At 39.6% G+C, this 22,849-nt stretch overlaps 1 protein-coding gene across 3 annotated transcripts in view; it reads right to left on the reverse strand.

The window, feature by feature from the left end:
• Positions 1-22,849, reverse strand: part of Mctp2 (multiple C2 and transmembrane domain containing 2) — a 248,963-nt gene that overhangs the window by 146,028 nt on the left and 80,086 nt on the right. For all 3 annotated transcript variants that reach the window (XM_004658162.2, XM_045146215.1, XM_045146216.1), the window contains exon 4: positions 22,468-22,576. In XM_004658162.2, coding sequence (XP_004658219.1) covers positions 22,468-22,576 — 109 coding nt within the window. The remainder of the gene's footprint in view (positions 1-22,467; positions 22,577-22,849) is intronic.

The raw sequence follows: 22,849 nt of genomic DNA on the forward strand, positions 1-22,849 counted from the left end.
TCAAGAGACACTCTACAGTCTAACAAGGAGGATGTCATCACAGCCTCTGGGAAGAACCACTAAGTTTTTGTCTGGGAGTTTTAAAATATTCTATTAAATATTAAATTCCATGCTTAAAACATGCAGGAATAGCTGGGCATGGTGGTCCATGCCTCTAATCTCAGCTCTCAAGAGGCAGAGATAGGAGGTTTGCTATGACTTTGAGGCCACCCTGAGACTACACAATGAGCTTCATATCAGCCTAAGCTATATTAAGACCCTACCTTCAAAAATCAAAGAAACAAAAAAAAAGACAACAACAAAAAAGAAACAGAGAAACGACAAAGAACAGCAACAAAATGCAACTTTGAACTTTCTCACTCAGTATTTTTAAAATCTTATTTGAATGTAGAAATTATAGTACTCAGAGCATCTATTAACATTTGCTTTATACAAATCATAGTCGGTAGAATTAAATCTGAATTGCTTTTGTATGGGTACACAAATTTGAACTTTTTGAGGTTAGCTAAATAAAGCAGCCAGATTTATCTTCAGAAGGTAAAATAAAAAAGAAGAAAAAAATAAAGCAAAATGGCTAGTGATGACCTCTGGATCTATTGGTATCTAGCATCTTGGTGGAGCTGTGTCTACAAGTGACATCCTTATCAGACCTCCTCAGAAACTGTATCAGGAATTGTGGAAATGTCAAGGAACACTTTCTCTAATCATATGAGAAACAATGATTTTTTTTTCCTATGGAGAATAAAGTTTATATTTCTCAACTTGGTTGCAAGTTTGAGTCCAGCAGAATTCTAAGCCACGTGTTACTATGCAGCATTAAATGCTGATGGCACGCATGTTCCCAGGCATGCCCTGGCCCATGCTTCCTCTACATGTAGAACCTGCTTTGTGGAATTTTGTTCCTGTTACCAATCTCAGAAGAACTGTGTCTTCTCTCATATTCTACTGGACTTGCCATCTTCTTTGCAAAGTAGCTTATCCCTAAATGAACTGAAGCTTTTTTCCTCAAATATGAGGAGCCTCTCACCTCTAAGTGGTCTCTCCATGTGCAAAACACCAGTGGACCTTTGAGCAAGGACCAGCTCTAGGTGTCCTCTGACATAAAATGACCCCAGGTGCTTCATGAAATTATATGTCACTTGAATTCTTTTTCCAAAGACAAATTTACAGTAGATTTAATGATCTGAATTTTACCAAAATTTACTTTAACTGTTTGTGAAGCTTGTAAAAATATTTCATGGCATCCATAATGTAATACAAGAAACTTATACTGAAATAGGGAACTAGACTGGACTTTTTTAAATTCTCCCTTGACAATGACCTCCCCTAATCTTCCATCCACACCACCATAGACTCTCTCATCTTCTTCAAATCTCAGGCCTCTTCCCCACTTGACATCCATTTAATATTTTTTTCTTCTTCTTCTGATTCTGTATTGTGAGTCATGATGACTTCAGTCTTATCATGTTGTTTGCATAAAAATATTAATTAAATGAAAAATATGTTGGTTGAAAGATTCAGTCACTTCAATAAATAGGCTGGATATGTGATGACTATATGGTTGAACTAATTGGGCTTTGGTGAACAGCTATTATCACTGTGTTCCTGAACCCTATCTTGGTCAGGCGAACAGAAACACACAGAAATGTGAACTTTTTTTTTTTAAAGGTTTTAATTTTTATTTATTTGAGAAAAAAAGAGATAGAAGAGAGAGTAAGTATGGGTACACCACGGTCTCATGCTGCTACGGATTAACTCCAGACACATGTGCCACTTTGTGCATCTGGCTTTACATGGGTACTGGGGAATCAAACCCAGGTAGTCAGGCTTTACAAGCAAGTTCCTTTAACTGCTGAGCTATCTCTTCAGCCCAGAACTATGAATTTTTTACTCAGAGGCATCTTTCAGTGTCATCCTGTAACACATAAATATAAAGAACCCAAGCAAAGTTAGAAGGCATGGCAGCATAAAAGAAAACATGGTGAGAGAAGCAGCATCTGGGACGAAGCAATAGCAAGAGGTCAAAAGGGATTTGGTGAAGCTGAGAAGCTGCAGTTAGGAGTATTTCAAGTTCAAAGCCAGTGTGGCTATATAGTAAGACCAAAAAGAAAAAGGAAAGGTTGGAGTTAAGGAAGGAAGACTGAAGAAAGGAATAATTAGTGGCAGGAAGGTGTTGGGAATAAATAGCTTAGTAAATAAAAGAATGAACCAGAAAGCCAGTGAATGGAGTTGCTCAGAATCTCTAAATTATGACACCTACAGATACATCTGCATTCTAACAATCTGTGATCCAAAAATCTATATGCTATAGCTATACACTATTATTAATACTCTAGCATTTCCCTCATCTGTATAAAAATACTTGTGTAATCTACTGCTTGAACATAAAGTCTGTTTGCATGGATGCTAGCCTATATGGGAAGACTACACCAGGACAGATTAGTAGGAATATTCACAGATGAAATGATCATTTTTAATCCTACAAGACCTATAAAAAGCATGCACTATTAATTGTTCTGATTTAAGGAAGGGAAATTTAGTGAAAAGGAAATTGTGGGCTGGAGAAATGGCTTAACACTTAAGGTGCTTGCCTACAACGCCTAAGGAACTAGGTTCGAATCCCCAGAACCTACATAAGCCAGATGCACATGGTGGCACACACATCTGGAATTTCTTTACAGTGGCTAGAGGCCCTGGTGAGCCCATTCTTGTTCTCTATCTCTCAAATAAATAAATAAGTAAAATGAATAAAAATAAATGAGTAACAATATAGATTGACCTAGGAGACATTAAACTATGTGACATAATCAGACACAGGATGATAAACTGCATGCATGATTGCATTTATATGTGGAATTAAAGAGATATTTGAATGTATACAGTGAGCAGAATTGTGACTTCCTGGGTTGCAGGAGTGAGGAAGAGAGAGAACAGGTTCAAAATCACAGTTGTGTGGGATAAATAAGTGTGCAAAGCTAAGGTATAACATGGGGAGCAAAATTAATCACATCATCTAATATATTAGAATTTGCTGGAAGTATTCTCTCCTGAAACAAACAGAATAGGTTAATTGTATGAGATAATGAATACATTCACTGAGTTTTTATTAATTGGTTCACTACACATGGTGTAGTGGTTTGATTCAGGTGACCCCATAAACTTAGATGTTCTGAATGCTAGGTTCCCAGCTGATAGAGGTTTGGGAATTAATGCCTCCTGGAAGGAGTGAGTTCTTGGGGGTGGGCTTATGGGTGTTATAGCCAGTTTCCCCTTCCCAGTGTTTGTCACACTCTACTGTTGCTATTGTCCATTTTATTTTGCTAGGAGGTGATGTCCACCCTCTGAGCACGCCATCATTTTTGTCTGCCATCCTACAACTTCCCCTGAAGTCTATAAGCCAAAATAAACCTTTTTTTCCCCAAAAGCTGCTCTTGGTCAGGTGATTTCTATTAGCAATGCAAACCTGACTACAACAGTAAGGTTGGTACTGAGGAGTGGTGTCATTTGCTACTAGACACCTGACTGTGTTGCTTTGGCCTTTTGGAGCTGATTTTCAAGATGAATGTGGAAGGATTTGAAACCTTGGCCTAAGAGACTCCTTATAGTGCTGTAAGTACAGCTTGATAGACTACTCTGGTCAAATTCAGACCTGAATGAAGTAAGAAGTATGGACTGTGAGGTTTGGCTTGAGAGGGTGAGAAGGAGCTTTACCTGGACTGGTCTAGAAGCAGTTTATGTCACAGGCTTGATGTTATGCTCCTGTCCTGAGAATTTGTGCAAGGTTTCATTGCATAGAAATGGACTGGTATGAAGAGAGGGATATGGCACAGAAAGAAATTTTTAGGCTGTAACTGCCACTCATTCAGCTGCCATTGAAGGATTGCAACCATTGAGATTGGGTCATCTGAACTGCACTGGGACAATAGAAAGAATATAGACTCTTTTAAAGAGGCCTGAATGCTCAAGGAGTGTTCTGTTCTTCAAATACAGCTTTCTTCCCCCCTTGGATTAACAAATACCCCACCCAGCATTGTGGAGTATAAGAAATGCAGGAAAGAGAGAGTCAATTTGCAAAATGGTCTTGTGGTTTGGAAACAACCATGGGCAGCGTGAAGCAGACTTGCTGGATGCCTGCATGGAGACCCCATGGAGCCATGAGGATGGGCCATGGGCTATAGTAGAGACCCAGTGGAGATGCTGGGACCATGAGATGGCTGCTAAGAAAACTGTCAACCCCAGATGAAGTTTCCCAGGACTGTGAGTAGCCTAGCTGGAGGGGCAGAATTGGAACTCCAGAGACTTGTTGCTGGTTAGAATTATCAGATCTGGAGATTTGTCACTGGCTAGAGTTGTTGGACTTGGAGCTACAGAGTTTGATGTTTGCCCTGGTTGTTTTAAATCTTGTATGGGCTGAATATTTGTTTGTTATGCCCATTACCAACTTTTGTGGTGTGAATGTTTATTCTGTGCCATTATGGATTTGTCGGGGCGGGGGAGGGGATTTTGGTCCTATGGCTCAGTTAAAAAACCTTGGATCATAAGGATGTTTGAATATCATTGGAATTGATAAAGCCTATGGGGACATTTGACATTGGGTGAATGCATTGTATTTTATATCATGTATGATTATCAGTTTATGGGGGCCAGGGGTGGAATGTAGTGGTTTGATTCAGGTGCCCCCCATAAGGTTAGGTGTTCTGAATGCTAGGTCCCCAGCTGATAAAGACTTGGAAATTAATACCTCCTGGAGGCAGTGTATTGTTGGCAGAGGGCTAATGGGTATTATAGCAAGCTCCCCCCTTGCCAGTGCTTGGCACACTGTCCTGTAGCTATTGTCCACCTTATGTTTGCTAGCGGGTGAAATCCACCCTACCCTTATGCCATCATTTTCCCTGCCATCATGGAGCTTCCCCTTGAATCTGTAAGCCAAAAAATAAACTTTTTCCCCCCAAAACTCCTCTTGGTTGTGTGATTTCTGCAAGCAATGTGAACCTGAGTACAACACATGGCTTATGCACATGGGAATACCATTTTGTATCCATGTTAGTCAGATTTGTTACTATGATAAAACACCTGAGTAAAACATTTTAAAGGAGGAAGCTATTGTAACATACAGTTTCATACATTTCAGTCCATGGTGGTATAAAGGGTAAGATGGAGCAAAGTATCACACATCATGACAGCCAGGAGAGAGAGATGAATGAGAGAGAGAGGGAGGGAGAGAGAGAGAGAGAAGGAGGAAGAGAGAGAGAGAGAGAAGGAGGGAGAGAGAGAGAGAGAGAGAGAAGGAGGGAGAGAGAGAGAGAGACAGATCTTTTCTTTTTCCTCTTTTAGTCCATATGGGCCCAGCCTATAAATGCCACCCACTTTCATGGTGAGACCTTCCCCTTGAATTAATCCTCTTAGGAAATGCCCCTACACACAGTCCCATAAGTGTGCTTTTCTAACCTCCTAGATGCTTGTCAAGTCAATGAAGTTGACAATTAAGATACATACACAGCGGCTAGGTATGTGGCTCAGCAGATAAATGTTCTTATTTGTAAAGTGTGCCAGCCCAGGATTCAATTCCACAACATCCATGTAAAGCCAGATGTATAAAGTGGTGCATAAATCTGAATTTATGTGTAGTGGCAAGAGGTCCTGGCATGCCCATACACTCTTTCTCTATGCAAATAAATAAACATTTTTTAAAAAAAGAATAGTGGTAGTGATAGTAGTTATTATCACAATATATATAAAAAAAGATACAGGGCTGAAGAGATGACTTAGTTGTTAAGGCATTTGCCTGCAAAGCCAAAGTACCCAGGTTTGATTCTCTAGGACCCATGTAAGCCATATGAATAGGGTGACACATTCATCTGGAGTTCATTTGCAGGGGCTAGAGGCCCTGGTGCACCCAATTACTTTCTCTCTCTCTCTCTCTCTCTCTCTCTCTCTCTCGCTCTCGCTCTCGCTCTCGCTCTCGCTCTCTCTCTCTCTCTCTCTCTCTCATCACAAATAAGTAAATATTAATAACAAAATTAAATAATTTTTTTAAAAGATATGTACACACAACAAAAAACTTAAAAGTATGACCAAAGTTTGTGATGCCACAGGGCTGAGCCTCTCAAGGATTCTTTCATCCTTAAAGCCTTCATAAGTACAATTTTAAAACATGACCCAAAAATTCTGTGATGGTTCTTTGAGATGAAAATTAAAGTGCTTGTTCCATCTTTTAAAACTGGATGACACCTCCTGCCAATGCAGTGTGGGATTCCTTCAAAGGCTGAGTCAGTAAAGATGACACAGATCCTGTGTCATGACCTGCACCCTATTCCCTGGAGCCCTGAGCTTCTGTGTAAGTCTGATGGCTGTGAGACCACAGTGATGTAAGAAAATTCAGAAAGGCTGCTGAGGAACCATCTTGCCTTCACTCCCCGTCTTCAGGTTCTAGACGACATGAGTGATCCTGGAAGACATTGTCCTCAGTGAAACATGCTCCCCAGCAGACTACATGGATGTCAGCATACCTTCAAGCCCTTAGTCAAGTTCTCCAACATGCCCATCTTGCCAAACAATTCTAAATCTATTCTCTTAGAATTCATAAACATAGGTACATGTTAGATTTGAGGTTGTTAATTTCACATAAAAAGTCTGTAAAACACCACCCTTTACATCAAGTTCAGCAAGATGTGACAGCAGAACTGACTGCAATGTGGAGGCTAAATTCAAAGCTAAGTAAGCAGCGGACAGACACGGATGAGTACAGACATACATACACATGCCCACACACCCAGAAGCAGAACACCTTGCATCAGCACCACAGCCAATGCAACAAGGCAAGCAAAACGAAGCACTTGGAGTCTAACATGTCGCTCAACACACTCCGTTGCTAAGAAATCAATTCCAGATAACCACTCACATAGAGAAGTCCTACTCAAGCAAATAAGCACCATAGGTTAAACTCACACTAAATGTCTGCAAGTGAATCTAAGGCAGCTTGCATGCAGCAAACACTGGAGTCATTCTAGTTTTGTATTTGGGATATGTCATGGGGATCGAGAAGGGATTCTACTTGAAAGAAGGGAGAAATTGACTCAACAAGGTGGCCAGGATCAATACACTCTAATACACTGAAGAGTTTATGAAGCCTCAATAAATAAATAAATAAAGTAGCCCTAGAAGAAAGTGTTTCTAGGTGGGCCCACAGGAAAGGCTCAGGCCCAGCTGCCTGCCGGTGATCTGTCCAGCCTGGCAGAGCATCATGGGTATGATCATACTCAGTGGTGCTCAGCAAGAACCCAGCAGGCTGCACGTCATCACAAAGCAGGGAAGACTGCTGTGCATGGTACAGGTAGGTACAGGAAAGTTTCTTGTTTGTAGTCAGGTGTCCAATATTTATGATGCTGGGTCCCAGGTATGTTTCTGTGCTCCCTTTCAAGCATGCCAGTGATCTCATGCCATCTGGTGTTCACAGAAGGTACTCCAGTGAGAAGCAAAAACCAAAGCCTGCAACTGACAGGGGCTCACTGTGAGCTTTCAGTACAGAGATACTGTGACACATGCCTCACCCCCAGGCTAAAGAACAGGTCAAGAGAAAGCCAAGCGGCTCACTTGATATGAGCTATACTTGGATATGTACTTGGAAAGTGGCAGTACATATTACTAGGGAAGAGATTTAGTCCCGATCAGTCATTTGGCAAAAGGGGGGAAATTTTTTTAAAGTTCCTGTTTTGGACCTAAAATCAAAATAAACCTGGGACAGATGAAAGACCTAAATAAGAAATGTAATACCAGGCAGAGAATAAACATGGATCAATTTGTAGGACTGTCATGAGAGAAATGGCCTTTCTGGATAGGAAAACAATGGAAGACATTCTAAAACTCTAAGACTAAAAATGTTTTCACAATAAACAATACTTTATGAACAAAATTAAAAGACAATCACATCACACAAATCTATATGAGCACATTCAAGACACAGCAGTCACAGAAACAGTGCAAGATGGAAAACTATATGCAATAAAAGGAAAGAAAATTCAACCAAGAATATTTCAGTGTCCAAAACCACTGACACAAATATAAATTCAAGAAAATAACAGAATAATAATACATTTCCTCTACCAAATTAACCAAGTTTCTCAATCCAGCATAGATAGTGTAAAGTGAGCTATTTCATTATTTCTTGTCAGCCAGAAAACAGACTGGTCCCAGCACTAAACTCATTCTGTGAAAAGAACCTTGAGCAGGTCAGATCCCATGGTTAAGAAAATTCAGTGCAGTCACCGACTTGTAAGAAATCAAGTACACCAAGTTGGAACTAGGAGAAAACCTAAGTCCTTCTCCAAAATGGGCTCACTATTCCTTCGTCCTTCCACATGACAGGGCTTTCTGCACTCTCTTCTCTGTCCTCTCTAAATCCCTCTTCATGGTTCTTCCAGGCCTACGCTCACATCCCACATGGGCTCTCAGACCGCATGGATGAATCCACTTCCCTTCCTTGGTTTGTAGACCATCCCTCTCCTTCATATGTGCCTGAATATAAATTTAATAGTTTATCAATTCTCCTCCTGAGTCATGTCTTATCCAAATTCTTCAGTAAAAAAAAAAATACAGACACAAACTCAGCCTTCTGAGTTCAAGGACTTTCCTGAACTCCCCAAACCCCATTACATGTATAATATTTGAGAAGCATTTTCTGAATCAAATTTAAGCTGAAGAGAGAAAAACTGAAAATTCAAGTTTAGGCTCCAAATTCAAATGATGTCCTTTAAAATTTTATTTATTTATTTATTTACATATTGGCTGGGTGTGTATGTGTGTGTGCACGTGCACGTGTGCACCAGAGTCTCTTGCCACTGCAAACAAACACCAGATATATGCACCACTTTTTGCATCTGGCTTTATGTAGGTTCTTAGTAATTGAATGCAATCCAGCAGGCTTTGCAAACAAATGCCTTTAACCATTGGTCCATCCCCCAGTCCCTAAATGACATGTCTTTTGATACTACTTCTCTTTCATGACTGCTACCTCAGAGAAAACAAGAGTGGCCTTTGAAAACACCTTTAATAACCATCACCACACTTTGCCCAAGCTAGGGGTGGAGATGGCCAAAAAGTATTTCAAAAACAGCAGAAAAGGAAAAAGAAAGAAGAAACTTGACTGTAGGATCCGTGAGAAAACTGGTGAAAAAGTGGTGACATTCTTAGTAGGAAAATGAGCGACGTTGTAACTTTTCCATCCATTTCATTAGGGGCCTTACTTTACAGTTTCTTCTTTGCATATAATTCATAAAAAGCCAGGATAAGAATATAACAATAGAGGTCACAACAATAACAGTTCATGTTTATTGCATAATGCTATGTTACACTCACCCACATTTACACACTCAAATCCCCACAAGTACACAGCAAGTTAAACCTAACCATCTGTAGGGCTTCTGCTCCCATAGTGTCTGAACTGCTATTAAGTTCAGTTGGTACTTGTCCCACAGCCCATGATTGTCACCCACATCCAGGGTTCTCCAACACTTCCCATTTGGCACTTAAGAAAGTGATTGACTTTTTTGGGCACAGCAAAGAACACACAGAGAGTACAGAGGGCTTCCAAAGGCCAGCAGAGCAGCTCAGAGGATAGAGCAAATGGATCCTCAATACACAGCTGCTCCTCAGTCTCCAACACAGAGTTCTAGAAACACCAACTTGTCTGTCACTAGGTCTAAAAATTAGCCTACTGAATGGAAAAACAGAATTTTACTGGAACAGTTTAGAAACCGTTTAGCAATTTACTAAACACCCATTTATGTGGCAGAATCTTGACAATCTTGGTGCCTCTGTAAATCTTTAAATCATTCCTTTCAAAAGTGAAAAATGTCTTATCTAATGTATTCTGTCTCTGTGAAGAGGAAGCTGTCACTATTCTATAAACAAATGTCAAATATCTACCTGCCCTGGAAATGAAGAAGGAAAGAAGCTTCTGAATGAATGACTCATGAATTTTAATCTCTTAAACCGTGCATTGCAAAGAAAATCATCAACCCTCAAGCCACAGCTGGAGTGATTTTGAAGGCCCTGGGAATGCTTCAACAGGGAGCTTCAACTTCACCCCCCTTGTGCAATACTGGAAAGTGGCCAGGAGAGGGCACCAGCAACATAGTAGTCTTTCAAACCTCAGCAGTGATCATCCTGTAACTCCTTACTGTCAAAGTAAACAGGGCTATCATGTGGAATTGGAGCCTACGATTTAAAATATTATGAGCTGAACATTTTCCCCAGAACGCAAGAACTCTCCAGGCCCAAAATAACGAGCTCCTGTCAGCCAAGAATTCAAGGCTGCTAGTTTGAGCTCTACAGTTCTGATGCTAAAGGCCTCCTCAGTCACAATGGGAAACTGAGTAGGTTCCAATATCCTGTATGCATCAACCAAATTATGAAACAGTTATACTTAAAACTGATGTGCATATGACATTACTTCAACTCTCTCAATCTCAAGTTGAAGTCCAAGAACTACTGAACACTGTCTCAGAGGAAAAGCATGAAAAGGCAAGTCTTACTTCATCAAAATAGTGCATTGCACTGTATATAATTCTCCCCTAAAAGAGGGAAGCAAATAGGGAATACAGAAAGGTTAATGAATTCAGTAAAGGAGAACAGAAGAGCAAAGTCAGAGTAAGGTAGAAGATGAGAGGAGGGGAAGGGAAGAGAAAAAAAGAGAGAGTCAAGAGAAGAAGGGGCTTAGAAAAGAGGTCAGACTGGGGAAAACAAGCAGTGGCTGACAGGGAGATGGCCATGATTTTCCTTCTACAGACTTCTAAGCAGGGTGAGCTCAACGTGACACAGGGATCATGTAAGGCATTCCAGAGCAAGCAAAGCTCACCACTAAGCCATTCATTCATTCATTCATTTAATCAACCAGTCAGTAAATACAGGTGATCAGTTGACAACTCAGCTCTCCCATACTGGGTATTACGAAGCTACATCCCAGAAACCCAAAGCACACTGAAATCGCATTTCGAAGATCTTCAGAATGTGGCCACACTTCAAGAGCTTTAACTGAAATTCCTCAGCCTCCCATGATGCGGCTCTCATAGTGCCCGCTACCTTGCCTCTGTGCAGGCATGGTTATGACAGGAGTGATGCTTCAGTTACTAATTTTTGTTGTTTTAATGACCTGAGGGCTTTTCTATGTTTATTTTGTATACACGTAACACACACACACACACACACACACACACACACACACACACACACACACACACTAAACAAGGAACAGGAAAAAGTGATCACCAAAAGCCAACTCTGCTACATGGCACCATTTTTAACTAAAGAGTTCATTGTTCTGAACGCTGAGCTACTCAGTTATTCTTTCCAAAGAAAAACTGACAACTTTGTAGCAAAGTTCACAGAAGCCTCCTCTAGAATCTCAACAACTGCATGAAAATGGTCCTTAACAAACCAGCTCTGTGACTGAACCTGGGCAGCCAGGGACTAAGACTTGCCCAGCTCTTCCATGAGACATGCACTTCCTGTCACGGCCATAAGGAGCACAGTAATAGCAGGATTCTCCCCTTGTTTCCTGTGGGCCAAGTAACAGGCTGAAATGCTAATCACAAACCTTGAATGCTCTTTTTATACTCATGATTTTTCACTCCACTGCTGGGAAAAACACGAGAAAATACATGACTTGCTGTGTAGTATTTTCACATTTTTCTTCATCGTTTTATGACTATTTACCGAGATGCTTTCTAGATATTTTCATTGGAAGTATAAATTTCATACTTCTTGATAACTAATGAAATACTACATTTTCTTTCTTTAAAATTTGCTATTCTAAAATATACGCTTTTAAGGGAAGTAAAGATGGCTTATCAGCTAAGGCACTTGACTGCAAAGCCAGAGGATCCCTGTTTGACTCTATAGTATCCAAGTAAGCCAGATAGATGCACAAGGGGGCACATGGATCTGGAGTTCTTTTACAGTGGTTGGAGGCCTTGTCATGCTCTCTCGTGCTCTCTCTCTTTCTCTCTCTCTCTCTCTCCATCCTTCTTTTTCCCTACCAAATAAATAAATAATTTTTTAAATAGGCTTTTAAGAAGAATCCAGAAAGTAGATCATAATATTCCAGCAATCGGTCAGCAAAATGTGGTTTCTGGGTCAAATCCAATGCAACGCCTATTTTTGTCAGGTAAATTTTATTGTAACATAAATACAATTATGTGCCTACCTATACTTTATTTCAGCTTTCCCACTACATTAGCAGAGCTGAACAGCTGACATTTGTGGGCCATGAAACCTACAATATATACTAACTGCCCTTGTACTTTCAACAACACATGTTCTAAGCAGATAGTTTCATAAACTGGCATGATTTTGTAAAAAAAGAAAAAAGAAAGAAAGAAAAGAAAAGAAAAAGTAAATAAAATGTTGAACTCCTTCTTTACCAGGGAGTGACTCATTAATTATTTTTCTCAACCAGAGTGAAAAAATGGAATTTGTGGAATTTAAATTAAAAATCATATAGCTGCTATCCTATAGTAAAGGAGGTTAACACATTTAAACAGAACTTTAGAGAAGACTCCATCATAATGAAAATCAATAGCTGATCAAATTGATCTTCTGAAAATTTGAATTAAAATTACAACACAATCGTTATGTTGATAAAGGTGAAGGTACCCAAGTTCACTTCCTTCAGAGTTGACATGGGGCATCGCAAGGAACTCTGTACTGAACATTGGGGACCTGCCTGCTTTATATTAACACTTCTATTAGTAACAATAGAAACACATTGTTTACTTTCAAGCCATTAAAAAGGGGGGTGAGTTTGCACAACATTATGTTAAGTGAAAAAAGCCAGGCAGAGAAAGACAAATACCACATGTTCTCACTTGCCATGTGGAATCTAAGAAAAGTTGATCTCACAGAAGCTTAGAGTAGCAGAGTGGAAACCACAGAATGGAAAGAACAGACGGATGTGGATGGGGTGAGGTTGGTGGGCTGGCATACTGGTACAATTAGATAGAGCAAGAAGTTCTGCTGCGCTATTACACCGCAGTGTGACTACAGCTAACAATAACATAGCATGTTTCAAACAGAGATGAGCATGAACATTCTCATCCAAAAATGAAAACTGCTTCAGATAATGGATAGGGTAATTTCCCTTTTGTAACCATTACACCAAATATACATGTATCAAAAACATATTGTATGCCACAAATAAAATAATGTGTCAATAAAAATTCAAAAGATCAAGGTATGGACATAGCACAAATCAACCTGTCATTTCATTCACTTTTGGCATGAACAGCACAGCAGCTTCATTGTCCATTATTCATTGACTTCTTACTGGGGATGTGCCATGATGGTATCAGTGTGATATACCAAATGTGGTGTGTCTGGACAATTCACAACAAGAAGAAAAGATGAGAAAAATGGAGCAGTTGGCTCATACAAGGGATTCAGGGCCTATATATATCAAATAATTAGCCATTTGAAAAGAAGTTTAAAAAACTTAAACTGGATATGTATATTTTATACATTAAGAACAGTACTCCCCACCTTAAAGTTAGTTAAATACTCACTATCCAGAACTCTCTCTCGCTTTTTTTGTTCTTTTTCGAGGGAGGGTCTCACTGTAGCTCAGGCTGACCTGAAAATCATTCTGTAGTATTAGGGTGGCCTCAAACTTAAGGCCTTTCTCCTACCCCTGCCTCCCGAGTGCTGAGATTAAAGGCATGTGCCACCACGCCAGGCCAGAACTCCCTTTTAATCTTGGAACAAGTGGTCAAAAGTAGACTTGACAATGATCTTTAACAGAAGCAGCCACTGAACACTGAGCAGATCCAGAGCAAAATCAGAAGATTTGTAAGTGGTGATTTTAAGATGACTGAGGATCACATCCCTTAGTTGTCATTTCAGGCATGGCATGCTATCTGACCCTTACCACTAAAATGAGAATGAGGTATATCTACCAAGTAAACATATTCATGACAAGGACAGATCAAAAGATGAGATCCAATACAGAGACAAGAAGTTTTGATATTGATTGGAAAAGCTCTTTGCAACAAGTAGAAAATGGAATGTTCTCAATGGTTTGAAATGTCACTTCTGGAGAGAGGAGAAGAGAGAGGGAGAGAAGGAGAGAAGGAAAAGAGGGAAGGAGAGGGAGAAGGCTAAGGGAAAGGTGAAGGGAGGGAAGAGAAGCGGATAGGAGGAGAGAAGAGACAAAGAAGAAATTCTAGTTTAGAAAAACATACTTACTTCATATAGCTCTGATAAAAGTCAAGTGGGGTTAGATTTACGGAAGAAACCATTATCACAGAACATAAGCAATGGGGAGTCATTGCAGAAAGGTTTAAGGAGACGGGGGTGTGAGGCTGAGAATGTGTGGCATGTGAGCTAGGGATTCTCTAGGCTAGGTGGCAGCAGATGCAGGAAGGTGAGCATCTCTCAGTAGAGTACTGGTGCAGTCATGCAGAGCACAAGGTAGGCTGGCATTTTCACTGAATGTGATGCTATACAATGACAGACAAAGACTCTTGTCAAACAGGAACCAGCAGCGTGGACACTAAGCCAGAAAGGAAGGCCTCAAGTGCAGGCCATATCTAGACCTAGGAAGAACATAGCCTGAACTACCAGCTCACCCTGTCCCACTGCATGACCTAACCCTCCTCACTGAGGACAGGCCACAGATGGCATCCGTAAGTGGAGGATCAAAGGCACTCAAAAAATAAACACGTCATCAGAGACTTACCCATCAATGAAACTTAACACCCCCAGAAAAAATAACAAACGCCATGAGCTGATGTCCAAATGATAGAACCCAAAGCTGGGGAATTTAATCTTCACCCCAAAAGATGTCAGCACTTTCATAAAACAAAGGAGGCTGTAACACAAATGAAAAATAAATTAACATGAGCTAAACTTTAAGATCACAATGTTAAGAATTGATAGGAAGATAAATAAGCTCGAAGACCAAGTAGAAGAATTCTTGCTCTACATAAAAAGTCATGGGAAGAAAGAGAAAGAAAAAAATAAGAGAGTCGGGCATGGTGGTGCACATCTTTAATCCCAGCACTTGAGACGCAGAGGTTGAAAGATTGCTGTGAGTTGGAGGCCAGCCTTAGACTACATGATTACTTCCATGTCAGCCTGGGCTCATGTGAGACTTTACCTCATAATCCAAAACATAAATAAATGAAAAGTAAGAGATAGAGAAGGTTGATCGTTCAGGCTGGAGAGATAGCTCAGTGGTTAAGCCGACTGTGTGCAAAGCCGAACAACCCAGGCTTGATTCCCCAGTGTATACACATGAGGCCAGATGCACAGTGCATGTATCTTGAGGCCCTGGTATGCCCAGTCTCAGCCTGAATAATTAAAAACATATTTTAAAAAAAGAGAAGATTGGTCAGTCAATAGGTCATTCCTTCCTTGAGAAAGTATTCCAAATAGAATTTTTTTAAAAAGGGACAATGCACCCATGGCCTGAAGCAAGACAAAAAGCACCAGGATAAGAAGGTTTGAAAGAAAATAAATGAAAAAGATCCTATCCCCATACCCGACCACTTGCCTCCAAGACCACTCAGTCTACAGACTCTTCTCCCTGCTCCGCCACCAGATCTCCAGTTTCTGATTAGGCTTTTTTTAGCAAGGGGACCTGTATGCTATGCTCAGGGCTTTGGGGCTCCTCCCACCTGGACAGGTCCCCTACATAAAAGGTAAAAATCACTGAAAACACTTCAAGGGTAAACTACAGCTTCCTCCAAGACATATTATTGTTAAGACTCTAAACAGCAAAAACAAACAGAAAGTCCTAAAAGTAGTAATAGGGAAACAACACATTACATATAAATGTAACCCCATCAGAATTATGTCAGACTTCTCAGTGGAAACCCTGAAAGCCAGAAAGGCCTGGAATGGAATACTGTAAAGTCTAAGAGCCTATGGCTTCCAACCCAAATTACTGTACCCAACAAAAATATCCCTCATAAAGATGTCAAAAGAAAAAGTTTTCATGATAAAAGTCAGCTCTACAACTATGAACATAAAGCCAAATCTACAGAGAGTACTTTAGAGAATTCTCCTCATGGAAGACTCAAACAACCAACATCAAGAGTCTACAAGAAGCAGACCACAAATACCTAACCCAGAAAAGGCTTGAAAAACTATAAAGTCCAAGAAAATACCTAACCCCATAAAGCACCACTATATGCCAGGGATTAAATTGAACCTCACAGTTATTACTCTAAACATCAATGGCCTTAATTCACCCATCAAGAGACACAAGTTAACATGGTGGATCAGAAAAATTGCCCCCCTCAATCTGCTGTCTTTAAAAAACCCACCTCACCATCTCCTCAGGGTGAAAGGGTAGTAAATGATATTCCAAGCAAATGGAAATAAAAAACAATCAGGCATTGCTGTAATGATATTGGATAAAATAGACTTCAAACCAAAAATAATCAAAAGAGATAAAGAAGGCCACTTATTACTCATTACTCATTAAGGCAATGATCCAAGAAGAGGATATCACAATCATCAATCTTTATGCACCAAACACAGGGCACAACAATCCATTAAACAAAACCAACTTGACAACAGAACAGAAGTAAATACCAACACCATCATAGTTGAGGACTTCAGTAATATCAGCAATAGGCAAATCATCCAATTGGATGATCTGAAATCAATAGGGGAATAATAGAGCTCAAAAATCCCTAGATCAACTACACCTAGCATACCACTTCAGAACATTCTACCCAAAATCTACAGAACACACATTCTTCTCGGCAGCCCAGGGAGCCTTCTCCAAAATAGGTCCTGGAGACTGAACAACACACTTTTAAACAATAAATGGTTAGTGGATGAAATAAAATTGAAGCTGCAAAATTTCTATAATTGAATGACAATGAGAACACATCATATCAAAACTTTTAGGACACAATGAAGGCAGCCCTTAGGGGAAAATTCAAAGCACTAAATGCCTTCATAACAAATACAGAAAGATCCCAAATCAATAACCTAACCATTCATTTAAAGGCATAAGAAAAACAAGAAGAATCTAACCAAAAAAGCTCCAGACAGAGAGAAATAATCAAGATCAGAGAAGAAAATGAATCAGAAACTAAGAAAACAATTAAAAATATTGATGAAACAAAGAGATGATTCTTTGAAAACATAAACAAGATTGATAAACCCCTGGCCAATTTGATTAAGAAAAAAAACAAAAGAGAGAGAACCACTTCAAATTAACAAAATTAGATATAAAAAGGAAAGACCACAACAGATATAAATAAAATTGGAAGAATTGTCAGGACTTACTTCCAAAACCTTTACTCCACATAACTGGATAATCTGGAAGAAATTGATAAATTCCTGGACACATACCATCTACCTAAACTAAACTCACAGCAGATTACTCTCCTGAACAAACCTATCACACCCAATGAGACTGAAAAGGTAATCAAAAACCTCCCCAAAAAGAAAAGTCCAGGACCAGATGGCTTTAAGCCAAATTCTATCAAAACTTCATGGAACAACTGTAACCAATCTTTCTCAAAGTGTTCGACATAATAAGAGAATAGGGAAAGCTCCCAACTCTTTTTGAAGTATTACTCTAATACCAAAACCAGACAGAGATACAAGAAAAGAAAATTATAGACCTATATCCCTGATGATCTTAGATGCAAAGATCCTGAACAAAACCCTTGCAAACCAAATTCAACAACACATCAAAAGCATCATCCACCTGGATCAAGTAGGCTTTACCCCAGGAACATATGGTTAGTTCAACATATGGAAATCTGTCAGTATAGTACACTACATAAACAAGCTTAATCACAAAAAACACATGATCATTTCAATAGATGCAGAAAAGGTCTTCAACAAAATGCAGCACCATTTCATGATCAAAATATTGGAGACAATAGGCATGAACAGCTTATGCCTCAACATAATAAAGGCTATATAAGAAACACCAAAAGCCCAAATCATACTTAATGGGGAAAGACTCAAGGAATTCCCACTGAGATCAGGAACAAAACAGGGGTGTCCACTCTCTCCTCTGCTCTTCAACATAGTACTGGAAGTCCTAGCCCAAGCAATAAGACAGGAGAATGAAGTAAAAGGGATACAAGTTGGAAAGGAAGAAGTGAAATTAGCCCTATTTGCAGATGAAATAACTCTATACCTAAGTGACCTGAGATCTTCCAACTCAAAACTCTTAAAGGTGATTAACTCTTTCAGAAAAGTAACAGGATACAAAATCAACACACAAAAATTGATAGCCTTTCTATATGCAAAGGACAAAGATACAGAGAAAGAAATTAGTGGCATTGTCCCATTTTCAATAGCAACAACAACAAAAAACTTGGAATAACACTAACCAAGAATGTGAAAGACTTATATAATGAAAACATAAAAACACTCAAGAAAGAAATTGAGGAGGACTTGATGAGATAGAAAGACCTCCCATGTTCCTGGATATACATAATTAACATTGTGAAAACGCAATCCTACAAAAAGCAATAGACAGATTTGATGCAATACCAATAAAAAACAAAAAAAAAATCTCAACATTATGCTTCACAGAGATAGAAAAAATGACCTCAAAATTCATATGGAATGCCAGAAGGCCTCAGATGTCCAAGCACAGCCTCAGCAAAAGAAACTCCTCTAGAGGCATCACCATACCTGATCTAAAGCTACATTACCAAGCCATAGTAACAAAAACAATGATACTGGCATGAAAACAGGAAAATAGACCAATGGAACAGAATTGAGGGTCTGGAGTTTAGGTCAAGTAACTACAGCTACTTGATCTTTGACAAAGGCCATAATAATATACACTGGGAAAACAGCATCTTCAACAACTGGTGCTGGACGAACTGGATAACCATATGCAGAAAAATGAAACTAGACCCACACATCTCACCATGCACAAAACTCAAGTCCAAATGGATCAAAGACCGCAATATAAGCCCGGAAACTTAGCTACTACTGGAAGGAAATATAGGAGGAACTTTCCATGATATAGGAGTGGCAAAACACTTTCTTCCCAAAACCCCAGTAGTTCAGGAACTTAAACAATCATTCAACCACTGAGAACTTATGAAGCTGAAAAGATATTTTCCCAGACAAACATATAATAAGCAGAGCCAATATACTACCCACAAAAAGGGGAAAAAAAATTGTCGGCTATAAAACTGACAGAAGCCTAATCTCTAGAATCTACAAAGAACTCAAAAACCTAAACAACAACAACAACAAAAATCAAATAACCCACTCAATCAAAGTAGGACAGAGAACTGAATAGGGTTCTCAGATGAAGAAATACAAATGGAAAATACACACTTAAGAAAATGTTCAACATCCCTAACCATCAGGGAAGTGCAAATTAAAAATAAAAACTATGAGATTCCACCTTACCCCAGTAAAAATAGCAAACATTAAAAAAAAAAAAAATCAAATGAACATATGCCTTAAATCCCAGCACTCAAGAAGCAGAGGTAGGAGGATCACCATAAGTTCAAGGCCACCCTGAGACTACATAGTGAATGCAAGTCAGCCTGAGCTACAGTGAAACTCTACCTCAAAAAACCAAAATAAATAAATAAATAAATAAAATAAATAATCAAATGTAGGCAAGGATGTGAAGAAATAGGAACACTTATTTATTGTTGCAATATGGAGAATCCTAGAAAGGTTAACTATAGAGTTAACAGCAGACTCAGTTATTCCCTTACTGGGCATTTACCAAAAAAGCTCCACACATCAGTTCATAAATCTTTGCTCAAACATGTTTATAGCTGCTAAATTCAAAATAGCTAAGAACTACAATCAACCCAGATGCCCATCATTGGGTCACTGAATAACCAAGATGTGGTATATCTACACGATGGAATTCCACTCAGCAGTTAGAAAAAACTGACACAATGAAGTTTGTAAAAAAATGGTCTAACTTGGAATATATCATACTCAGCAAATTCACTCAATCACAGAAAGGCAATCACTGCAAGGTCTCACTCATCTTTGGCTCCTAACATGGATCAGCCCAAGATGTGTACATACGTAATAGGCAACTCAAGGACTAGATAATAGGGAGGGTAGGGCTTGAAGGAAGGGTAAATGTGGGGGGGGGGCACAAAACTGAACCCAAATGGAACTGGTACCATAAAATCATATATCCTGGAAGACACACTAAAAGGTTGAACCCTTTTCAGAACCTTGTAGGAAACATCTGAATCGAAGGGCCTGGAGGGGTGAGATTAAGTCTAACCTTAATTTTCTCCTGTTTCTTTTTCTTTTTTCTCTCTTTTCTATATTTTATTTTTTCTTCTTCCTTTTCCCTTGGTGCTGCCCTATAACTCCCAGTAGCAGGATGTGGTTAACACCCACAATGAGATGTGGATCAGAGAAACCTACAAGGTTTTCCAAAAAAAAAAAAGACAGATTTCTGTCAGAGGACTTGATTACCCACCAGAGGTTAATGGTAAGACCCTACTACTGAAGCTACCATATGCTGTCAGTATGAAACATGGAGAGACCTGGCTAGAATCTAGAGGAGAGCCAGTTCACAGACAGCCCATCTAGTACTAGAAGGTGCTACATAAGCTACTGGGGGAAAGTGGCCAACATCTGTCTGAGCAACTCAAGGTAAAAGCTACTCAGAAGCAAACAACCTGACATGATGCTCACACAAGTGCATTAGTGGCACACAGCTACAGTGGGTAACCAGCTGCTCTTGGATTGGCTACCAGTTCTGTTCAGTGGGAAGAAACCCATATCTGTAACTCAGAAACAAGCCAGAATCATATCCAGATAATGAGTTAGCTCTCCAATATCAAGCTCCCACCAATCTTGGACTACAAGAGAGCCTACACCTATTAGACTCTCTTTAAACTAATGATGGTTATCCCATTTATCTGGAGGTGATTTCACTCTCTGTTGGAGAATCTGCTACTTTTTCTCAGATGGAAGCAGGACCTGAGGAGAGAAATGGCCCATTGCAATTCACCAGGGCCCCAGCTGAAACCATAGAGGAATTGGGGAAATGAGCAAGAGTATTGCTTTCTCAGTGAACCTGATATTAGCACAAGGGTAAGGAGATAGACACTGAGGGCATTCAACTCCTCTGAAACCAAAGATCCAGAGATCTAGACAGAGGCTTCTCAGAGTCCATCACTAAAGTAGACCTAAAACAAACCCAACATGGTAAGGGAATTTTGTGGAAAAGAGGGCAAAAAGATTGTTCGAGCCACAAGTTGGGACATTATGCACAGAGACATTGCCTCTTACCCATAACTGATGGCTACCCCTACAATGCATGCCCACAATCCCCATGGGGATAACCAGCATCCCCAACTCTAAGCTCTTACATACACACAGATTTAAACACATGTACATTTCTCTCTGCATACAGAGGCATGAAAGGTTTGTTCATTATAACATGATTTCCACTGCAAAGAATGTAGGCATAACATAGCTACACTGGCAGGGTAATATGTATGTCATTAGAATATGGAGTAGTTAGGGACCACCGCAGAAGAGGAGGCAGAAAGATGGCAAGAGCCACAGAGTGGGTAGGAATACCCCGAGGCACATCCTACCTGCCCACCCCCACCAGCCTGAAACCGACTGAGGGATTCATGACCCCACAGTGATTACCAATAACCCCACTGAGGAGGGCCCCCTGGAAAATAGGAACTATTGTAAACAAATAAGAAGAAGAAAAAGAAGAAGGAACATCATGTTGAGTTTAAAAAATGTATTTGCACAAAAAACACCATCAATTGTGAAAACATATTATAAAGAATAAAAGCAACTCATATTTCACAACAATATATATTATGCCCCAAATGAAATGCACATATAATATATGCATATATATGGATAGATTAAGAGATCAATATGTGCATCTGATTGTCTTATTTGAGAAACCTATTCACATTTTTCTTTTCAAATAAATAATTTTTAAATTTATTTTATTTATTTGATAGAGAAAGAGGCAGATAGAGAGGGAGAATGGGCATGCCTGGGCCTCTAGCCACTGCAAATGAATTCCAGACACATATGCTACCTTGTACATAAGGCTTACATGGGTCCTAGGGAACTGAATTGGGTCCTTGGGCTTCATAGGCAAATGCCTTAACTGCTAAGCCATTCCACCAGCCCCTACTCACATTTTTCTTTTTAATAAAGACATAGGAACACGTGATCATTTTCTGCAGCATTTACTATGTGCAAAGCATACATATATCATAGTTGTCATTCATTCTAAAACAAGTCTATATGACTTCTAATATTCTTAATGTAATAATAACAAAAAGAACTGCAGGATTTAGCTTGTTTAAATAACTCACTAAATATATGCCTAGAGAGGCTGAAGTTCAAGCTTTTGTGTTCCAAACAACACTGAGATGGAAACCAGTGGAATCAAAGCCTTCCTACAAAGAGATTTTCAGTACCAAGGGAGTACAAACAGACCAGCCTTACCACAGCGATCTCGGATAACCAGGTTGCGGCCTTCCTTCAGGTGTATGGTGAGGAGGTATGCGAAGGGGCTGGGGAGGTGACTCAGGCCATCGCCAGCTTCCCTGAGTGTCTGCACAGACAAAGAAGGCATTTCAGGCAGTAGAACTTGATGCAAGCCAGAAAATACATGCAGAAGCAGTGATATTGCTGTCTGTAATTAAGGGGGAAAGACAGCAGCCTAAATGGTCACTTTTCATCACCAACTCTCACTTGCTTTGGTAGTATGGCTATGCAGCTTTACTAGCAAGTTCTGTGTACTTTTCCTCAGTAGGAGTTTATCTGAATTCAGAGGCAACATGACTATGCCTTTGCCATACGAACTTTCCAATAATGATACAATTGG

The sequence above is a fragment of the Jaculus jaculus genome, chromosome 3 (genome assembly GCF_020740685.1).
Source record: "Jaculus jaculus isolate mJacJac1 chromosome 3, mJacJac1.mat.Y.cur, whole genome shotgun sequence".
NCBI lineage: Eukaryota > Metazoa > Chordata > Mammalia > Rodentia > Dipodidae > Jaculus > Jaculus jaculus.